Source organism: Dendropsophus ebraccatus, chromosome 14, assembly GCF_027789765.1.
Source record: "Dendropsophus ebraccatus isolate aDenEbr1 chromosome 14, aDenEbr1.pat, whole genome shotgun sequence".
NCBI lineage: Eukaryota > Metazoa > Chordata > Amphibia > Anura > Hylidae > Dendropsophus > Dendropsophus ebraccatus.
Genome location: NC_091467.1, coordinates 75,834,719 through 75,853,685, shown reverse-complemented (window position 1 = coordinate 75,853,685; position 18,967 = coordinate 75,834,719). Strand labels below are relative to the sequence as shown.

General features: G+C 43.8%; 1 protein-coding gene and 1 long non-coding RNA gene across 9 annotated transcripts in view; one reads left to right on the top strand and one right to left on the bottom strand.

The window, feature by feature from the left end:
* The window catches only part of EPB41L1 (erythrocyte membrane protein band 4.1 like 1), a 114,001-nt gene that overhangs the window by 24,333 nt on the left and 70,701 nt on the right, over positions 1-18,967 (bottom strand). For all 8 annotated transcript variants that reach the window (XM_069953354.1, XM_069953356.1, XM_069953352.1 and 5 more), the window contains 6 exons: positions 11,726-11,944; positions 10,305-10,392; positions 9,771-9,923; positions 9,591-9,688; positions 7,704-7,879; positions 6,954-7,096 (listed from right to left, as the gene is read on the bottom strand). In XM_069953354.1, the coding sequence (XP_069809455.1) occupies positions 6,954-7,096; positions 7,704-7,879; positions 9,591-9,688; positions 9,771-9,923; positions 10,305-10,392; positions 11,726-11,944 (877 nt within the window). The remainder of the gene's footprint in view (positions 1-6,953; positions 7,097-7,703; positions 7,880-9,590; positions 9,689-9,770; positions 9,924-10,304; positions 10,393-11,725; positions 11,945-18,967) is intronic.
* The window catches only part of LOC138772742 (uncharacterized), a 54,363-nt gene that overhangs the window by 21,904 nt on the left and 13,492 nt on the right, over positions 1-18,967 (top strand). The gene's annotated exons all lie outside the window — the stretch shown is intronic.

The following is an 18,967-nucleotide window of genomic DNA, read 5'->3' as shown; positions in this document are numbered from 1 at the left end:
GAATACGTATTCTATATCATCCCTGTCGGCTGCTGTACATTCTCCAGAATATCCTATAGTGTGGATTACAGAGTTCTCACTGTCTTTTGAATGTATCTCTTCTCTAGTAGTCACTTCTTTGTGTGTGGATAGACTGTATTACAATTTTCTGAACATCTTGTTGTGTGGACAGGCCCTTTCCGGAACACTCAGAATATTGACTTGTCTGCATATACTCCTAATACCATATTCTCAGTTCTCTAAATGTCTTATATGGATAGGCTCTTACTCAGGTCTCTAAATGTCTTATATGGATAGGCTCACACTCCATTGTCGTCTTATATGGATAGGCTCTTACTCAATTCTCTAAATGTCTTATATGGATAGACTTACACTCATTTCTCTAAATGTCTTATATGGATAGACTCTTACTCAATTCTCTAAATGTCTTATATGGATAGACTCTTACTCAATTCTCTAAATGTCTTATATGGATAGGCTCTTACTCAGATCTCTAAATGTCTTATATGGATAGGCTCACATTCAGATCTCTAAATGTCTTATATGGATAGGCTCTTACTCAGGTCTCTATACGTCTTATATGGATAGACTCACACTCATTTCTCTAAATGTTCTATATGGATAGGCTCACACTTAGGTCTCTAAACGTCTTATATGGATAGGCTCTTACTCAGATCTCTAAATGTCTTATATGGATAGGCTCTTACTCAGGTCTCTAAACGTCTTATATGGATAGGCTCACACTCAGGTCTCTAAATGTCTTATATGGATAGGCTCACACTCAATTCTCGTCTTATATGGATAGGCTCTTACTCAGGTCTCTAAAGGTCTTATATGGATAGGCTCTTACTCAGGTCTCTAAAGGTCTTAGGGTAATATTACATGGCCCAATTTGAGGGAGCAAGCGGTCAGGTCAGCGCTCACTTTCTCATTGTTACCCGCTTGATGTCTGTGCTATTAGGGTGTGTTCACACTAAGTAAATCAGGTGGAATTCCGCTGCGGAATCCCACCTGCCTCAGTGTGCCACTGCTTCTCTATGGGAAAGCGCAAGATCCTCCACTGCCACGGCTGTCCACTCAGAGAAGTGACATGTCAGTACTTAGTGTAAACATACCCTTACACACACAGACATCGAGTTGGGAGCTGTGGGAAGGACTGCCCGGATGATCTTTAGATCATTCGCGTGGCCCATAGAAGAGAACGTCAATATCATTGTTTCCTTTCAACATGAGCTATTACGCAAAACAATTATCGTCCGGAATGACTGGTAATTGGCCAAGTACGGCCAGTAATCGCTTTGTGCAATAGTACCCGTACTCTGTGGATAGGATCTTCCCGAATTCTGCAATTAAAGGGGTACTCCAGCGTGGGGGCACTTTTGCGCTGGGACCGGTGACGAGGTGGCCGAGGGAGAAGACGACCACTCACCTCCTCCCTCAGATCTGCTCAGCCACTCAGTGAAGGAGGCAGGATCCCGCCTCCTTCACTGAGTGGCTGAGCGGACCTGAGATGTCACGTCTCGGGCCCGCGTCAGACACCCGGAAGCGGACGGGAACCGGGCACCGGAGCTCCGCGATGTGGGAACCGCCGCTGGAACCGGGGAGGTGAGTGGACGTCTTTTCCCTAGGCCACCTCGTCCCCGGTCCCAGCGCAAAAGTGCCCCCACGCTGGAGTACCCCTTAAGTTGTAATGTCAAGCACTTTGTTGTCTCTGGTGCCCCTTTCTCTCTGCATCTTTCCAATTTGCATTCTTTTTTGTTCTTTAGAAAATGTCAAAGATAAAAAATATTAAATAGTTTTACTTAAAGGGAACCTGTCACCCCCCGTGCTGGGGCAGAGCCCGGCCGACCACCCGGTTGAGACCCCTATACTTACCCCATGCACAAAGTCCCAGTCCTAGACCCGCTTCTGATGTGTGTGCTGGGCTACCGACAGCGATATCTTGGCAACGGGAGCGGGTCCAGGAGCTGGACTTCGTGCACAGGGTAAGTATAAGGGTCTCCACCGGGGGGTCGGCCGGGCTCTGCCCCGGCATTGGAGGGGGTGACAGGTCCTCTTTAAAATACAAAGCAAACAAGTCAACTTTCAAGTGTACCTGTTGTTACAAAAAACTTTTGACATATAGAGGCATATCAAAAGTTTAGATCAGTTCGAGTCTGAGTGTTCAGACCCGCACCAATTGGGAGATAAAGAGGGGAGAGCAGCGTCCTCTTCCAGCTCTGCATTAAAAAAAAAAAAAAAGAGTTGGGCTCCATAGGAGCCTATTAAAAGACTGACTCTTTTTAAAAAAATATTCAGAGCAGAGAGCGGACATGCTGCAGCGCGTCTTCTCCCCAGCTCGTTCTCCCGATCTGTACGGGTGTGAACACTCAGACCCGGACCAATCAAAACTTTTCACATGTCTGTATGACATATCAAATAATTTGTCTTTTATAACCACAGGTAGACTTGAAAGTGGAACAGTCATGTAAATGTAAATTTTCAGAAATCAATAAATGTCAGTAGTGCAAACAACTTTAAGAGATTTTATTGAGCATAAAAGTTTCCTTCTGTACTCAAAAAGCTGTTTTCCTACTTCCTCCCCTCACTTCAGAAGAAGCAGGATTTCTGTGTCCATTATGGTCTATTGAGGGAGGATGAGGGAGCACGGAGAGAAGAGAAGGCAGTCCTGCACAGCACATCATCCTGCAATCTTCTCTCATCAAGATCCCAGATAAGCACTGACCTTTCTGACCTGTCATTCCAATGTTTTATGTGCCCAGACAGTCTCCAAACTGTACAGCTGCTTCTCTGCTCTCCCTGCTCACTCATCCCTCTCAGCCCCTCCCCCCTTCATGGGATATAATGGACACAGCAGAACCCGTCTTCACTTTGCTTCTCTGTAATGAAGACGGCTTTGCCTGATAATGAACAGATAAGAAGCTTTTTGAGTACAGAAAGAGGCTTTTTACCTAATTAAACGTATTACAGAGTTTCTTAAAATCGCTTGTACAATTGATTTCTGCATAAAAAAATGTAAATGACAGCTACACTATCTAACTTTGGATGGCCCTGTATGTGTGCTCATATTGATTGATTAATTTATTGATTGATTAAAAATTCAAACCTCTTTGGCTAAAGGTTTAGTTATTCTTATAATGTTCTCTAGGACCTATTTCTCCCTTGTTGCCTTGCGCTGTATAGCATAATAAAATATACATGTGTAAGCACGGCATATAAGACCCCCCCATAATCCATTGCATCGGCCACCACAAGGCTGACTTAGCGTGTTTAGGAAAAGGGTTAATAGGAGGAGAGGATGTGGGATAGATTTTAGGATAGGCTGATGGGATCCACAGTGACAAATTGGGATAGAGGTGTACCAGCTGGATGCTAGGTTTGGGGTAGGTAGATGGGTACTAGGATAGGTAAATGGATGTTTGGTTATAGGTGGGTACCTCCTTGTGCCGGGGAGTGCTCTCTTGCTCCGACTGGTAGCAATAGGCAAGAAACAGAAGCAAGCGAGTGAGTGTGAGAAACACAACAGCACATACAGACATTTATGGATACACAGAAGTATAGATAAGCAGCAAGTGCACAACTAGATAGAACACCTGGGTTTTACTTGAGGACAGATAATGACATAAGACACAAACTTAGTTTACTCATATCTGAAACTATGCAGCAATGTAAGTGTACAAAATACAGAATACAGAAATGCATATAATATATAACAAAAATGCATAGAATACACAAAAACATAATGCATATGAAATATATACATATGGCAGGTACTACATGGACAAGATTAAATGACTTAAAGTGGTACTCCAGGCAAAATATTTTTACTTCAAATCACCCGGTTTCAGAAAGTTATACAGATTTGTACATTTTTTTTCTATTTAGGTCTCGAGTCTTCCAGTACTTATCAGCTGCTGTATGTCCTGCAGGAAGTGGTGTATTCTCTCCAGTCTGACACAGTGCTCTCTGCTGCCCCCTCTGTCCATGTCAGGAACTGTCCAGAGCAGCAGAGGTTTTCTATGGGGATTAGCTGCTGCTCTGGACAGTTCCTGACATGGACAGAGGGGGCAGCAGAGAGCACTGTGTCAGACTGGAGAAAATACACCACTTCCTGCAGGACATACAGCAGCTGATAAGTACTGAAAGAATGGAGATTTTTAAATGAAAAAAAGACTGGAGAGAATACACCACTTCCTGCAGGACATACAGCAGCTGATAAGTACTGAAAGAATGGAGATTTTTAAATGAAAAAAATTAAAAAATCTTGATACCCGATTGGAACCAGTTGATTTTAAGTCAATTTTTTTCAGAGAACCCCTTAAAAACATACACTGTCTTTCTGCATAACATCTGTACATTTCTCTACATTTCAGAAGCAACCAAACATATCAGCCCAGATACATGTTGTGCCTAGTGTATCCTCATGTGACCTGCGCCCCCACTAAAGAAGACATGAGGTCCGTCTTACACACTAGTTGCGTATAGTGTATTGGCTTGGTGCTCCTCACATCCTCATGGTAGGAGCTTTTGTCAGTGCATATATGTGTAGCATGAGAACGGTGTCTGCAAGCTAGCAGGGCTATGGCTGGGACCTTCTGCTCTTCTCTCAGTAAGTGTGGGACTCTTGCTTTGAGGATTAAACTCTTGTGCTTTGGAGTGCTCTGTAGAGATGTATAGCGGCCTGTAAAACCCAATCAGGATTGAAATAGAAGCATTGGAAATAAAAAAATAATGATCAGTAAATTAATATAAGGATTTATTCTGTATTGTATCTTTACTGCTGTCCCATACAGTACACAGGAACCTGGAGGAGAGCTGAGCCATCTATGGACTCCAAATGGTAGGTAAAGGGGTATTCCACTCAGACATAACTTCTGATATGTTGCTTCTCGTGGTGAGACTAACCATTCCTTCCATACTTGTTATTATCTATTCGGTCTCCTTCCCCCAGTTCTCAGCTGCTGCTTTCTGCTGAAAACACAAAAATCTGTGTGTGAGCCTTTCTCTCTGTCTCCCCCTCCTCCCCCTCCCTTCTGAGAAGGCTGATGTAAACAAGTCCATGGCTGACTGTATCTGCAACATTGTAGCTTCTCTGCAATGCTGGGAGGGTTATTCTGAGGTCGAGTTGCTGATGAAATCACTGTGATTAACCCTCCCAGCATTACAAAGATATAATGTTACAGATACAGCCAGTCAGGGACTTGTTTACGTCTGCTGTCTTAGAAGGGAGGGGGGAGGAGGGGGAGACAGAGAGAAAAGCTCACACACAGATTTTTGTGTCTTCAGCAGAAAGCAGCAGCTGAGAACTAGGGGAAGGAGACTGAATAGATAATAACAAGTATGGAAGGAATTGTTAGTCTCACCATGGGCTGCAACGTATCAGAAGTTATGTGTTAGTGGAAACCCCCTTTAATACCATGATGGGGGATTAATATGGTAAATGCCACAAAAACAGGGTAAGTAGCACAACTGTATACCCCAATATTCATGCAGTAACATACAACAGCAGCCAAGATGTAACAAACACTTTACTTTATGTGCCCTTAAAGGAGTAACTTACCCTTAAAGGTGTATTCCCATCTCATAAATTTATCCACAGGAAAGGGATATACAGCCGCTCCCAAAGGTCGGATCAGGAGAATGGGGAGAGAATTGCCCCCGAATGACTGCTGGTTACCACACCTGCCGACCAGCCGCCCATTCATTCTCTAAGAGGCTGCCAAGTATTGCCGAGAATGAATAGAGCGCTGACCATGCGGAGGCGGTGGGCACTACTTATTGGGGGGGGTCCTCTTCTCATCAGTGGAGATCCCAGAGGTCAGAACCCCACCACTTGTTTTCCTCTATTCTGTGATCGGGATAACTTTATGGGATGGGAATACCCTCTGTAAGCTGGCCTCACACATAGGTGGTTGTTTTTTTTTATTGTGCACCAGTTGTCTCATTAGGTCCGTTGTGATGTCTGCAGATCAGCTCCTCTCCAGAGCAGATCACATTTGTCTCTTCTGTGCTTCCAGTAGGTGGCACTAGTGAGGCAGCTTTCTTTCTTCTGGAGGAGAGCTCATGTGCATGCAGGGTGTTACGGCCGTATTACATGGCCTGACTGGCCGAATAAGAGAGCGCTGATCTGCTACTGAGGCCTGTCACTCAGGAGACCAGATCAGAAGTTCCACTATATGGTATAATATTTTTTTTACACAGTCATTAGCCGTCGGCTGCACATCATGATTACATGTAGAGATGTGCGCTCAGCGGACGATGATTATTCAACATATTGAAAGCCAACGGTCGACCGATTATTATTTCTTCGGCTGATCGTTGTCTTATCACATGGAACAATAATCTGCAGAATCGGCCTGATGGAGCAGATTATCGCTCCGTGTAATAAGGCCTTTAGGCTAGGTTAGGATCTCCATTACTTATCCAACAAAACGGATGTGCCAGATCCACTGCACGCTGGTCACCAGTCATGCCTGGTGTATCACATTTACATAGAGCAGCACTATTATACTCCTAATGGAGTCTCCTATGCAGTTGTGCCCCTAGCCTTATATTGCTACCATGTAGGAGTGACTAATACAGCAGAGATGGGCAGCCACAAGAGCAGCTTATCACTGGGGATGTCAGCTGCCATACTACTAGTCATCTGGTGATTGTTCATGAGCCTGCAACACTCACAGTCAGGCAGCTTTCCCCTCATGTTTGCAGGAAGTCACATGGAAGTTACACACAAGTGACTGTCACCAGGGCTGTGTATCCAACCAGTGTGTATCCACTGTGTATCCAACCAGTTCACTCAGTGTAAAAAGCTTTTATAATTCTTTAGATAGATTCTACATAAAGAATAACGTATAAGGCCTGAGATCTATAGTCTATTAGTTTACCTACTACCCTTAGTCTTATTTTACACAGATCTGCATTACACGTTTATTCTCCCATTGGTCAGCACTCACCTTCAGCTCCTTGATTTTGGTTGGAGTTGTCACCTCCTCCCCTTCTTCCTCTCCTTCTCCCTCGCCCTCGTGCTGAGATGGTTCATGGTTTTTCTCTGGTGTCGAATCATGGTTTTCATTGACCACAGCCTGTTTTGAAAATCCTGAAGACAGCAACGAGTGGGTGTATGTCAATAATGGGGAGGGGGCAAAGGACATGACATATTAATCCCAGTGACTTTAAAGGGGCACTCCAGAGGAAAAAATGGTTTATAGATCAACTGGTGTCAGATCGTTATACAGATTTGGATTTTACTTCTATTTAAACATCTCCAGTTTTCCAGTACTTATCAGCTGCTGTGTGTCCTACAGGAAGTGCTGTATTCTCTCCAGACTGACACAGTGCTCTCTGCTGCCACCTCTGTCCATGTCAGGAACTGCCCAGAGCAGGAGAGGTTTTCTATGGGGATTTGCTGCTGCGCTGGACAGTTCCTGACATGGACAGAGGTGGCACCAGAGAGCACTGTGTCAGACTGGAGAGAATACACCACTTCCTGCAGGACATACAGCAGCTGATAAGTACTGGACGACGAGATTTTTATACAGAAGTAATTTACAAATAAGTTTCGGACACCAGTTGATTTAAATAAATAGTTTCTCTCCATAGTCCCCCTTTAAGGATCAGCCCATTATTTTTAGGGCCTGTTCATTACATTAGATCTCTATACAGGAACCTTTTAGTAATCATTTACCATGAGGCGGGATACGCACCTCCTTCGTGACTCTGCGACAGCGTGTATCGTTTGCTGGCAGAGCGCTTAAAGTTAGGGGCAGGCCTATCTATTAAGGCGCTTGCTTGCTGGGTCTGTGCCTGTGTGCGTCCACTGTATCTGAATTTAGAGCCCATCACTAGGAATCCCTTAGGGGCAGGCTCCGGGGAAACCAGCCTGGAATACAGAAAGAAAGGATTTATACAGTATTATACGCCTGCCATGTTATTCTAGATGCGGACTACTCACAGACAACATTGTCATTCTACTGGAGCCGACTGTGACCCTACACATGGTGCTGTCACCGCAGTGCCATCAGGAGCTGCATATTAACTCAGCTGTCAGCATGGCGGCATGAGATATGCCAGCCCTCTGGCCCTGAACATAAGCAGGATGTAACCCGCATATAAATGCTCAGCCACATTCATTATTAGAATTATTTTATGGGACAAATAGTCTTTTCAGAAATGTCTTCTTAAAGGAGATGTAATCTATCCAGTCTCTCCACTTGTAGGGCTGTCAAGTAAAAAAATATATATATTTTTTTATTTATTTTTATTATTTTTCCTAATGATTGTATAATGTATGTACAAGTCTAACTTTGTTAGTTGAGGCTAGAATCCCCATTTAAAGGGATGTGTCACCTACATTTCCATTTACTGATCAGAGTCAGATACTAAAACCTGTTCTTTTATTCTAATCTGTTTCTATTTTTTACATTCATTTTTCTTTATTTAACTTTTTTTCATCGTTATGGGGGCGGCCATCTTGCCTGGGCTGTTCTTAACAGTATTAAAGGGGTTATCCAGCGCTACAAAAACATGGCCACTTTCCCCCTACTGTTGTCTCCAGATTGGGTGGGGTTTTGAAACTCAGTTCCATTGAAGTAAATGGAGCTTAATTGCAAACCGCACCTGACCTGGAGACATCAGTAGGGGGAAAAGTGACCATGTTTTTGTAGCGCTGGATAAACCCTTTAACACTTGGTGACATGCTTTACAGCAAGCCTTATGGACATAGACGACAATAGACAGACTTGATCCCCTTGAGATGAATGTGAGACATTACTGAGCGCGCTCTGTGACCTGTGAAGAGGTCATTCCACAGGGAGCTGCTATTGTCTACTATATCTACTGGTGTCACATGACGCTGCAATGCTGTACAGATCACTTTACAGCAGCCTCCTCTTATCACCACAGACACAACAGTAAGTCTCAGCGTAGTTTTATGCCCAGTGGTGAGAATGAGAACTGCAAAATATCAGGATTATTATATAATATAGATTAGAAAATTAGAAAAAAAGTCAACAAAAATATTTTTGTTCCATTTTTCTGTTTGTGGGACGCTCGGCCGTTCTTGTCAGGGCTGCACCATTTTAGCCTTTGCCATTGAAATATAAATCTTTATGTACATTTACAGCCTAAACATTTTACTTTTTAGTACATTAAAAAAAAAAAAATATTTTAACCATTACAAAATCAGGGGCGTACAGAAAATAATGTGGACTACTGACTCCAGTGTATTATCAGCCATAGGATTGGGCACCGATAAGTCGGCAGCCAGTTTTCAGATTTTGTTGATGCATCTCTCCCCCGGATGCAAGAACGGGTCGTTCACCTAAACCATGTCACAAATGTTTACACAGCCGATGTCATGTACGAAACATCATACAAAGGTTCAGCGAGCTTCCCAGACTGTTCGGGTCCGGCATCCTTCTCTGAACACTCGGCATTTCCCTCCGGGGGCTGGAGAAGTTCGATGCCGCCCTGGGGCCTAGGACTCTCTTGGGCGGCATCCAACTTCTCCAGCTGCCAGGAGTCAAATGATGAGGGCTCGGACCCAAACAGTCTGGCAAGTTCACCCAACATGTGGACATGTCAGTACTCACCTAAAAAACGTGTGATGTTCTATGCACACCTTCCATAGACGCTTGGCGGCTCTGTGATTCGGTAGCTTGAATCCAATGGTGCTTTCGAATTGTTCATACTACAACAGAGGATCTGGGCGTCAGCAAGTCACACATACACCATTCTCCTCCAGGTGTCCCCCATTGATATATGTCACTCACCTCCCCTGGTCGGATTTTAATGTAAAAATTGCTTCTTTTGTATGAAATCTTCAAGATTTTGGGCCAAGCAAACCGGTTTATTCGTAATCTGTCTCTGTAGATCAGCAGCCCATTGGCACAAACCCCCAGCATTATATCTATACCTTCAGAGTCCTGCAAAAAAGTCATCATAGGATTCAAAGGGGTTCCAATGGCTAGGTAGATAATACAACATAGGACAGCTCTGGGACACCATTCAGACACCAGAACAGTGGAGGGAATATTTATTTCTGGTGTTTTGTAAGCTGAGAAGGAAGCGTGTGGCTGAAAATGAGGACCCACAATTGACTCTTTATATCGAGCTCGTAGTAGTGTCAGGTATTGCTACCCAGCCTCAATCACTTGAATAAGGATGAACTGCAATACTAGATACAGTCCATGGGCAGGAGCGGCCTTGTTTCTATAGAAAACAAAGCTCCCCCTATTAGTAATTGTAGACAGCCCCCCCTGGTGGTGTGATGCCGCTGCAGTCATTTGCTCAGTGCACCCTCTTACCTTGGCATGGTGCAGATCTACGCCATACATTGACAGCTTCTTGGCATTTTCTAGAAAGTGAATTTCGGCCTCAGCTGGAGTCATTCCTCTGGTTATAAAGGTAAAGATTATTTAGGCCAAAGATGCATACGGACGTGGCACAATGGACGTTCTCTACACAAGGTAGTACAGTAGTTTTCCATGCAGATAATGACAGTATTCTGAATGGTTAGCAGTGACTGCGGGTAGACAATGGGAAGCAGTGTTCCCCTATCACATGATACAACATCTGCAGGGATAAGGTACACAACCTCCAACTTCAGTGCCACATAGAGAATGCTCATTGTTTGTGAAGGAGCCTGAGTTTCTGCTCACCCCTGTCACCTGGCATGGCGTGACTACACACTGACTTTGCTATCGTTTCTCTAGCACTGAAGAGGAATAGCGGTGATTTTGCATTGATGTGCTGAGTGCATATCAGTAAGCAGCAGCAATAACAGAGAAGGTGGGGGGCACGTCTCTGCAGATCATCTATGTGAATTATATGTATAATGTGTGTACATCATCCACAGCCAAAATCGCTGTCAGTGTCCTGACACATTTCAGCTGCTGAACCAAACTTTCCCAACATTCTTTGCTTGCTTAAGGAGGTAGTCACATTTCCACATTCACGACACATCCACTGGGCCCGCATGTATACCAAGATAAAGGGCCTCCACTTGCCCACTTTGGCCTGACAGAGGAATACAGCTGAGCGGGCTGTTTTAAGATATTTTGTGTTCGGCCTGGTTCACACGGCATTTTTGCAATCCATTTTTTACGGAAAAAAACTAACAAAAAACAGATGACAAAACATGCATTTGTGCGCGTCCGTTTTGATCCGTTTTTCTATTGACTTCCTTTTTAAAAAAACAGATCAAAACACATCAGTTTTTTTTTTTAGCGTACACAAAAACGCAGTTGACTATTGTTTTTGGATTGGGAACTTTGCTTCAAGCATGCCGTGCTCCGGCAGATATATGTGAGTGGATACAGCTGGCCTTGTTCTCCGAAGGGAGGTCAGGGATCCCTCGAAACTCGAAAAGTGTGAGTCCCAGAAGTGTATCAGACAAGATACATAGTGAGAATAGTGGGAATACCCCTTTAATTTCTCCACAGAGCCCCCTATGGTTATTTTCAGGCAGGAAGCATGATCTCTACAGAAATAAATTATAGGTGAAAGAGACTAAATACTAGGAAACAGCATAAAAAACATCTAGAATCTAGGTAAACTCAGGCCAATGTCTGTCATCAAGCTGGGAGTTTGCTCTGATAGCAATTACCATTTGTGGAGACAGCTCTGGGATATCATAGGAAGTCACTCTTCAATACAGATTATAAACCATGAGGATGAACATACCCTTTAAATTGTTAGCAGCTGTATCCTCCCCCAGCCTTGTTACCTGTATGTCTTGTGCAGCTCCATCACTCTTTCCTCCAGCTCTCTTGTCTGGTTAGGAGAGAAGCGAAGTTCACTAACATAGTTCCCTTGATGTTCCTCGGGGTCGTAGTCACCAAGCTCAGCTTGTACAGTATAAGACCCCAGTAGGGCGTGAGTGACAAAGGAACAGGGTAGACGGCCACTGATGATGTCAGCACGCAACTGTAGGCACAGATAATACCTGGAACAAAAGAGAACGGACATAAACTCCTAAAGAGGATTTGAGGTTGGAGTCGAGTCCAGTTTAAGTTAAAAAAATAACATAATGTGAACACAGCCTAAGGGCTCTATTCCACCGGACGATTATCGTTCAGATTATCGTTAAATCGTTCGAATCTGAACGATAATCGTTCGGTTGAAATGCAGTTAACGATTAACGACCGAACGAGAAATCGTTGATCGCTTTGGTCGTTCGCAATAGATACGAACGCAATAGCGAATAAATAGCGAAGAGAAACGATTGCAATTACGATCATAAGTAACGATTATCGTTCCATGGAAATGACTGAACGTTTTCAGGTCTTTTGCAATAGCAGTCGTTTGAGATCGTTAATCGTTAACGATTATGCAAACGATAATCGTCTGGTGGAATAGGGCCCTAAGGGTCCTATTCCACGTGCCGAGCAGGGCCCAATCAACGATGTAAACGAGCGCCGATCTCCTAGATTGGTGCTTGTTTACTGGGCCTATTCCACGGCCGAATGATTGTTGAGCGAGAGGTACAGGGACATCGTTACCGATGTCCTTGCAGCATCATACATTACCTGGCAGGACTTTTCCTCCATTCCGTCTTCCTACCCGGGTCCCGCGGCGCAGCATCAACTCAGGTGTGGCCTGTCTGAGCTGCCAGACCACTCAGCCAATCACTGGCCGCGGCGGTCCTGGCCTTTGATTGGCTGAGCGGTCTGACAGCTCAGTCAGGCCGCTGCGGAGCTGCTGATGCTGTGCGGCGGGACCCAGGGAGGAAGACGGAGCGGAGGAGAAGTCCTGCCAGGTAATGTATGGTGCTTCTCAAATCATCGGTCGCCCGCCGCGCACCGCTATTCCACCATATCGATGCGCGGTGGGGGACTGATGATTTTAGGTCTGGCCCTAAATAAAAGATCAGCCGATGACATGATCATCGGCTGATCGTTTTCTCTATTCCACTAAGGGTCCTATTAGACAAAGCGATTTTTAACAATAAACAATCGCAAACAAGATTTTTTATCGTTAACCTGAAATTGTTCCCCATATTACACAGAGCGATAGTCGTTACTACAATCGTTTACTCCATCTGATCCCAGCAGTGAACGATTAGCAAATGATTAATGATTTTTCGATCGTTGCCTGCATTTAGGGTCCATTTACACAGAAAGATTATCTGCCAAAGATTTGAAGCCAAAGCCAGAAACAGGCTATAAACAGAGATCAGGTCATAAAGGGAAGCCTGAGATTTCATCTCTTTTCAAATCCATTCCTGGCTTTGGCTTCAAATCTTTGGCAGATAATCTGTCAGATAATCTTTCTGTGTAAAAGGGCCCTTACATGGAACAATTATCTTTTAAATTCGAACAATATAACGATTTTCTGCACAAGCCATTTCAGCCACAGGTAGCACTAAAGGTCCTTTAACACACACAGATTTATCTGACAGATTTTTGAAGCAAAAGCCAGGGATGGATTTGAAAAAAAAAAGAAATCTAAGTCTTTCCTCTATGACCTGTTTTCTGTTTATAGTCCATTCCTGGCTTTGGCTTTAAAAAAAATCTGCCCGGTATCTGTGTGTGTAAAAGGACCCTTACAATTGCCACAGAGTTATGATGCAGAACACTCCACTGCACGCTATGGCGCAAGCGGCCGCAGCCGCTCGCTCCACAGTGTTCACTGAATAGCGGCCGCAGAAAACTAACATGTGTGAGCATAGCCTAAGACTGTGTCCTCACATGCAGAGAAAAGCATGTGGCCAAAAATATGTCCCATGCGTTCACTAGTAGGTTCTTGATGTTGCCAAAAGTTGTGAAGAACAGAGGAGAACAGAGGGTTGTGGTTTCAGGTGCTCGCATTTGCAGGCATGTGGGAACACAGTCTAAGGGTCCTATTTGACAATGTGATTTTTAACGTTTAGCGATAAACAATCGCAAACAAGATTGTTTATTGTTAACCTGAGATCGTTCACGACATTCCACAGAACGATAATGATTAGTTACTACGATTGTTTACTCCATCTGATCCCAGCAGATGAAGGAATAGTGACCGAATGTGGAATTACAGCGAACGATTAACAATGATTTTGGTGTCAGCACCAAACAAACAATGGAACGATTTTTTGTTGGTCGTTTGATTGTTGCCTTCTTTTTCACTACACAATTATCATTTAAATTTAAACGATATAACAATAATTTGCACGATAATCATCCTGTGCAATAGGGCCCTAGTTATCCTGCACACATCCCTGCACAAATGCGGACTGCAAAATCCCAGTCCAAAAAAAGCCCTAGAGGCCCACACAGAGTCATCTATGGCTGCCAGAAATCATGGATGTAAGGGCAATAAAATTCTAGGTGCTCCGACCACAAATCTGGACCAAATCATGGCATCTCCAGACTCTGAGCAAATGCATGAACTGTGGAATCCATGGCCATGTGCACAAGCCCCTAGACTTAAATGGGTCTGTATACTGTCCTCACAGATTTAGGGTCCGTGCACACTGCGGAATCCCGACAGAAATCCTGTTATGGATTCCACAGCTCGCACCCGCTCGTGGACTCTGGTGGCCGCATGCGTCTCTGCCCGTGCCATAGACTCCATTCTATACATGGGCGGATTCCGATATCCGTCCAAACAATAAATTTTCGGGATTCCATAGTGTGCATGCACCCTTATGCGGGAGGCCTAAAGCAATGACAAGTCCAGGTATCGCCTAATATTTAGTGGTAAATTGCAAGTGTTATCTATGGCTGAAGCCACCACACAGGTGACCATTGTCTGTGGTCAGAATCACACCCTCATGTGTTAGCCAATGGCTCCTGTGTCTTCACTAATGGAAATTGTGTTTTTGTAAGCATTTCCTGAGAAAATATGTGAATGCAATTACTCTCCATATGTCCGACACTTCCTGGGAATAGAACCTAATATGACAACCTCAATCTTTGTATATCATGTTCAATGCATAGCGAAATGCTGCGTTTACACGGAGCGATCATTCGCCCGATTGTACAATTAACGATATCGCAATCAGCGTTCAGACGGAAGGAAAAATCGCTTAAGCCTATCTCGCACATAGGTAAAATCGGTGAACGACTATTTACACGGAACGATCTGTGAATTTTTTGCGAACGATGATTTTACAACGTCGTAATATCAAAATGAACGATTTGTCGCTCGTTGCTTGATCGTTTGCTGCGTTTACACATACGATTATCGTTTGAATTCGATCGTTATCGTGCAAATTTACACGATAATCGTTCTGTGTAAACACAGCAATAAACCCATGACCTAATCCCATCAGCTGCCAGAAGAACATGGCCAAACCCCAGCGCACCCTCTCATCCACTATAGGAGATGGTATAACCCTCAGCCCTGGGCAGGTCAGCTCCACCCTTATGGATAGCAACCTGAACTATGGATTTAAAAGTGTTAGATGCGTCCACGCCGCCCTTGAAGGCGAATACATAGATGTAGAGGAGAAATTCTCTGCAAAATAATTATTCGCTGTCATATTTTTCTACCAGGATAAAATAACATTTTCTCCCCGTTGGCCGTCGCTGCGTTTTGCTGTAATAGAGAATATAATGACATAACCTGGGAGCTCTGTGATGCCTGGCTAGCTGCAGCCTACAGAAATAGACGTGTCGGAGCATAAAAGCAGGCGAGGGTGTGTGAGGTCACTGGTGTCTCTTAGCAACAGGTTTACACGCTGTCAAATACACAATCAAAGCACATACGACTTCTTACTAACATCTATGTTCCAATGATTAAATACCAATCCCCCAGCTGTGAGCTTCAGTGGAGGCTGATGGATTTATATACAGGCGGGTTCTTGGGGTACATCGCTGGTATACATATAAGGGGACATTTATTTATATCGCCGGGCCTAAAAATGTCTCCGCAGTACCGAGGTTCACTGGATTTATGTGTAGACGCAATGCCGCTACATAAATCCAGTGTGTGCCACAGCCCCTCTGCGTGTGCGTGCGGTGAAGCCTCCGCCGGCTCAGAGCTGACATAGGTTTCCGTAACATTTCTCTGCCACAAAACTGTTAAATGCAGCACAAGCAGAGGCCACGCCCCCCTGCATGTGGCCACACCCCCTCTGCATGCTGCTGCACCCCCTGTTACGCCCCTCCCCTCCCTTGTGTCAGCATGGCAGAAGGGCCTGATGCGAATAATTTTATTCCCACAACAAGTGTATCTGGCTCCTCTGTGATGGAAAATTGCAGATACACCAGATGATAAATGTCCCCCATACTGTTGTATGTGATTTACTACGAGGCGCACGTCCCTTAGTAACGCTGACCGCCCTGCACCTGGCACAGGCATTGCACAAAAGTCTACACCTGCTCTGGGGTGGATGTAGATGGTTGCCTGGTTTATGCCTTTTCCCAGGTGGAAACCTTGATAAATTAGGTACGGGAGGAGGCCACGATCCCCCCCCATCAGGCAAGCTGGGGTTATGGCAGGCGGACAGCAGGCGCACATTGTTAATAAATCTCCCCCTATGAGTATAAGGGTCATTCATATGTCCATAGTGCAACTACGTCCTGCGTCAGTAGTGCTGCATGCTTCCCAGAACACTACATTAAAGGATTGCGGACGTGTGATCGGGGCCATTGAAAGCAATTGTCCCAATGTTTTAGTTGTTGTAGGTCTGCAACTACTGACAGAACCATGGACATGTGAATAGGGCCAAACTGTGTTACTTGAGATAGAAATATTGCTGGTTGAGATGGCAATGGCTGGAGACAGGAGACTGTGAGCTGCCTGCCATTGGCTTAGGTGTGTGAGTGTGAATAGTGGTGTAAGCTGAGTGACCTGGAGATGACAGCCCCACAGCCCTACAGATTCACCTGCTCGGTTTTGCAACCTTTCAGCGTGAGTTCTCATCCCAAATTATCGCCTATTCTTCTATAATAATAATAATAATATTTATTTGTATAGCGCCAACAGATTCTGCAGCACTGCAAGTCTTCTGCAAGTCTCTGCCAGCCCCACCTGGTGCATCTAGGCTGGTGGCCCGGCCTAGCGTCTTCCTCATCCACAGAACACCTACAGCTGCACAGCGGCTATGCTTCACTACATGTCACGTTACCTTGTGTCACTATCCACATTTATTCTAGCAACATAGTCCCAAAGCATAATGTCGCCTGAGAAAAACACTGTATATCCATTACTCCTCACACTGAATATCCATTACTTACACTATATATCCATTATTCACACTGTATATCCATATATCCATTATTCACACTGTATATCCATTACTCCTCACACTGTATATCCATTACTTACCCTATATATCTATTACTCACACTGTATATCCATATATCTATTACTTACACTATATATCCATTACTACTCACACTATATATCCATTACTCCTCTCACTATATATCCATATATCCATTATTCACACTGTATATCCATTACTTACCCTATATATCTATTACTCACACTGTATATCCATATATCTATTACTTACACTATATATCCATTACTCCTCACACTATATATCCATTACTTACACTATATATCCATTACTCCTCACACTGTATATCCATATATCTATTACTTACACTATATATCCATTACTCCTCACACTGTATATCCATATATCTATTACTTACACTATATATCCATTACTCCTCACACTGTATATCCATATATCTATTACTTACACTATATATCCATTACTCCTCACACTATATATCCATTACTTACACTATATATCCATTACTCCTCACACTGTATATCCATATATCTATTACTTACACTATATATCCATTACTCCTCACACTGTATATCCATTACTCCTCTCACTATATATCCATTACTCCTCACACTATATATCCATTACTCCTCACACTATATATCCATTACTCCTCACACTGTATATCCATATATCTATTACTTACACTATATATCCATTACTCCTCACACTGTATATCCATATATCTATTACTTACACTATATATCCATTACTCCTCACACTGTATATCCATATATCTATTACTTACACTATATATCCATTACTCCTCACACTGTATATCGATACGTCCATTACTTATTCGGAGAAGGACGGTACCTCACAGGATGTGACTGAACATGTCCTGGCTCTACAACCTATTATTTTGAATCTCTGTAGTATTGATGGATTATGTAATGACTGTTCCCATCCATTGTAAGCCAGGTTTTTGCTCTGCCCGGCTCTTTATTATATTATACCAACATATTCTGTAGATCTTTGGGCACTTGTGTTGAAGCCCTTAACCCAATATAGCTCCACATATGTCCACAGCGTTTGCGATGTTATGGTCTATAGCCTGTACATTTCTAGACACTACAGGTGCTTAGTGTAGTCAATAAAGAAGAAATCCCGGGTGTTGCTAGGCAACCTGACTTCAATTGGATATGCTGTTTAACAGAGAAATAGAACTCATGAATCTTAATGAGGAATTCATAAAGCTACATCATCTCGGAATCGCTCATCTTGGATTTGTTGTTTGATGATAGTCAGCTGGTGTACCTGACACCTACAGCATGGTGAGAGGTTTACACACTCTGGAAACCCTATATTGTCTGTAATATCTGGTAGTTTGGTCATTGTGAAATCTTCAGCCCGAACGATTCCACGATTGTTCAGGAGGTCGATCACTTTACACGGGGAGATGTGATGCTAAAGTTCCCTTTACACCTTCAATAACTGACGGCCGTATGATCAAGCTCTCTCTCCTCCTGTCCTCCCCATACACAGGAACTTTGGCACGGCCAAGCGATTTTGTGTTCTCTAAAGGTAGGAGAGGGTTAAGTTGCAGCTTATCTCTCCCAGAACAAAGCGGTTGGATGGTGATTTTCCATCATGCCTGACCCTGTCTCCACTAACGTTATCTGTCAGTGGTTGGGAGAGCCCCATACACCTTATACTCACCCAACCCACCGTGAACAGCATAAACGGCTGACAAAAGTATAAGGTGTATGGGGATATTAACAATCCCAAAGATCAACC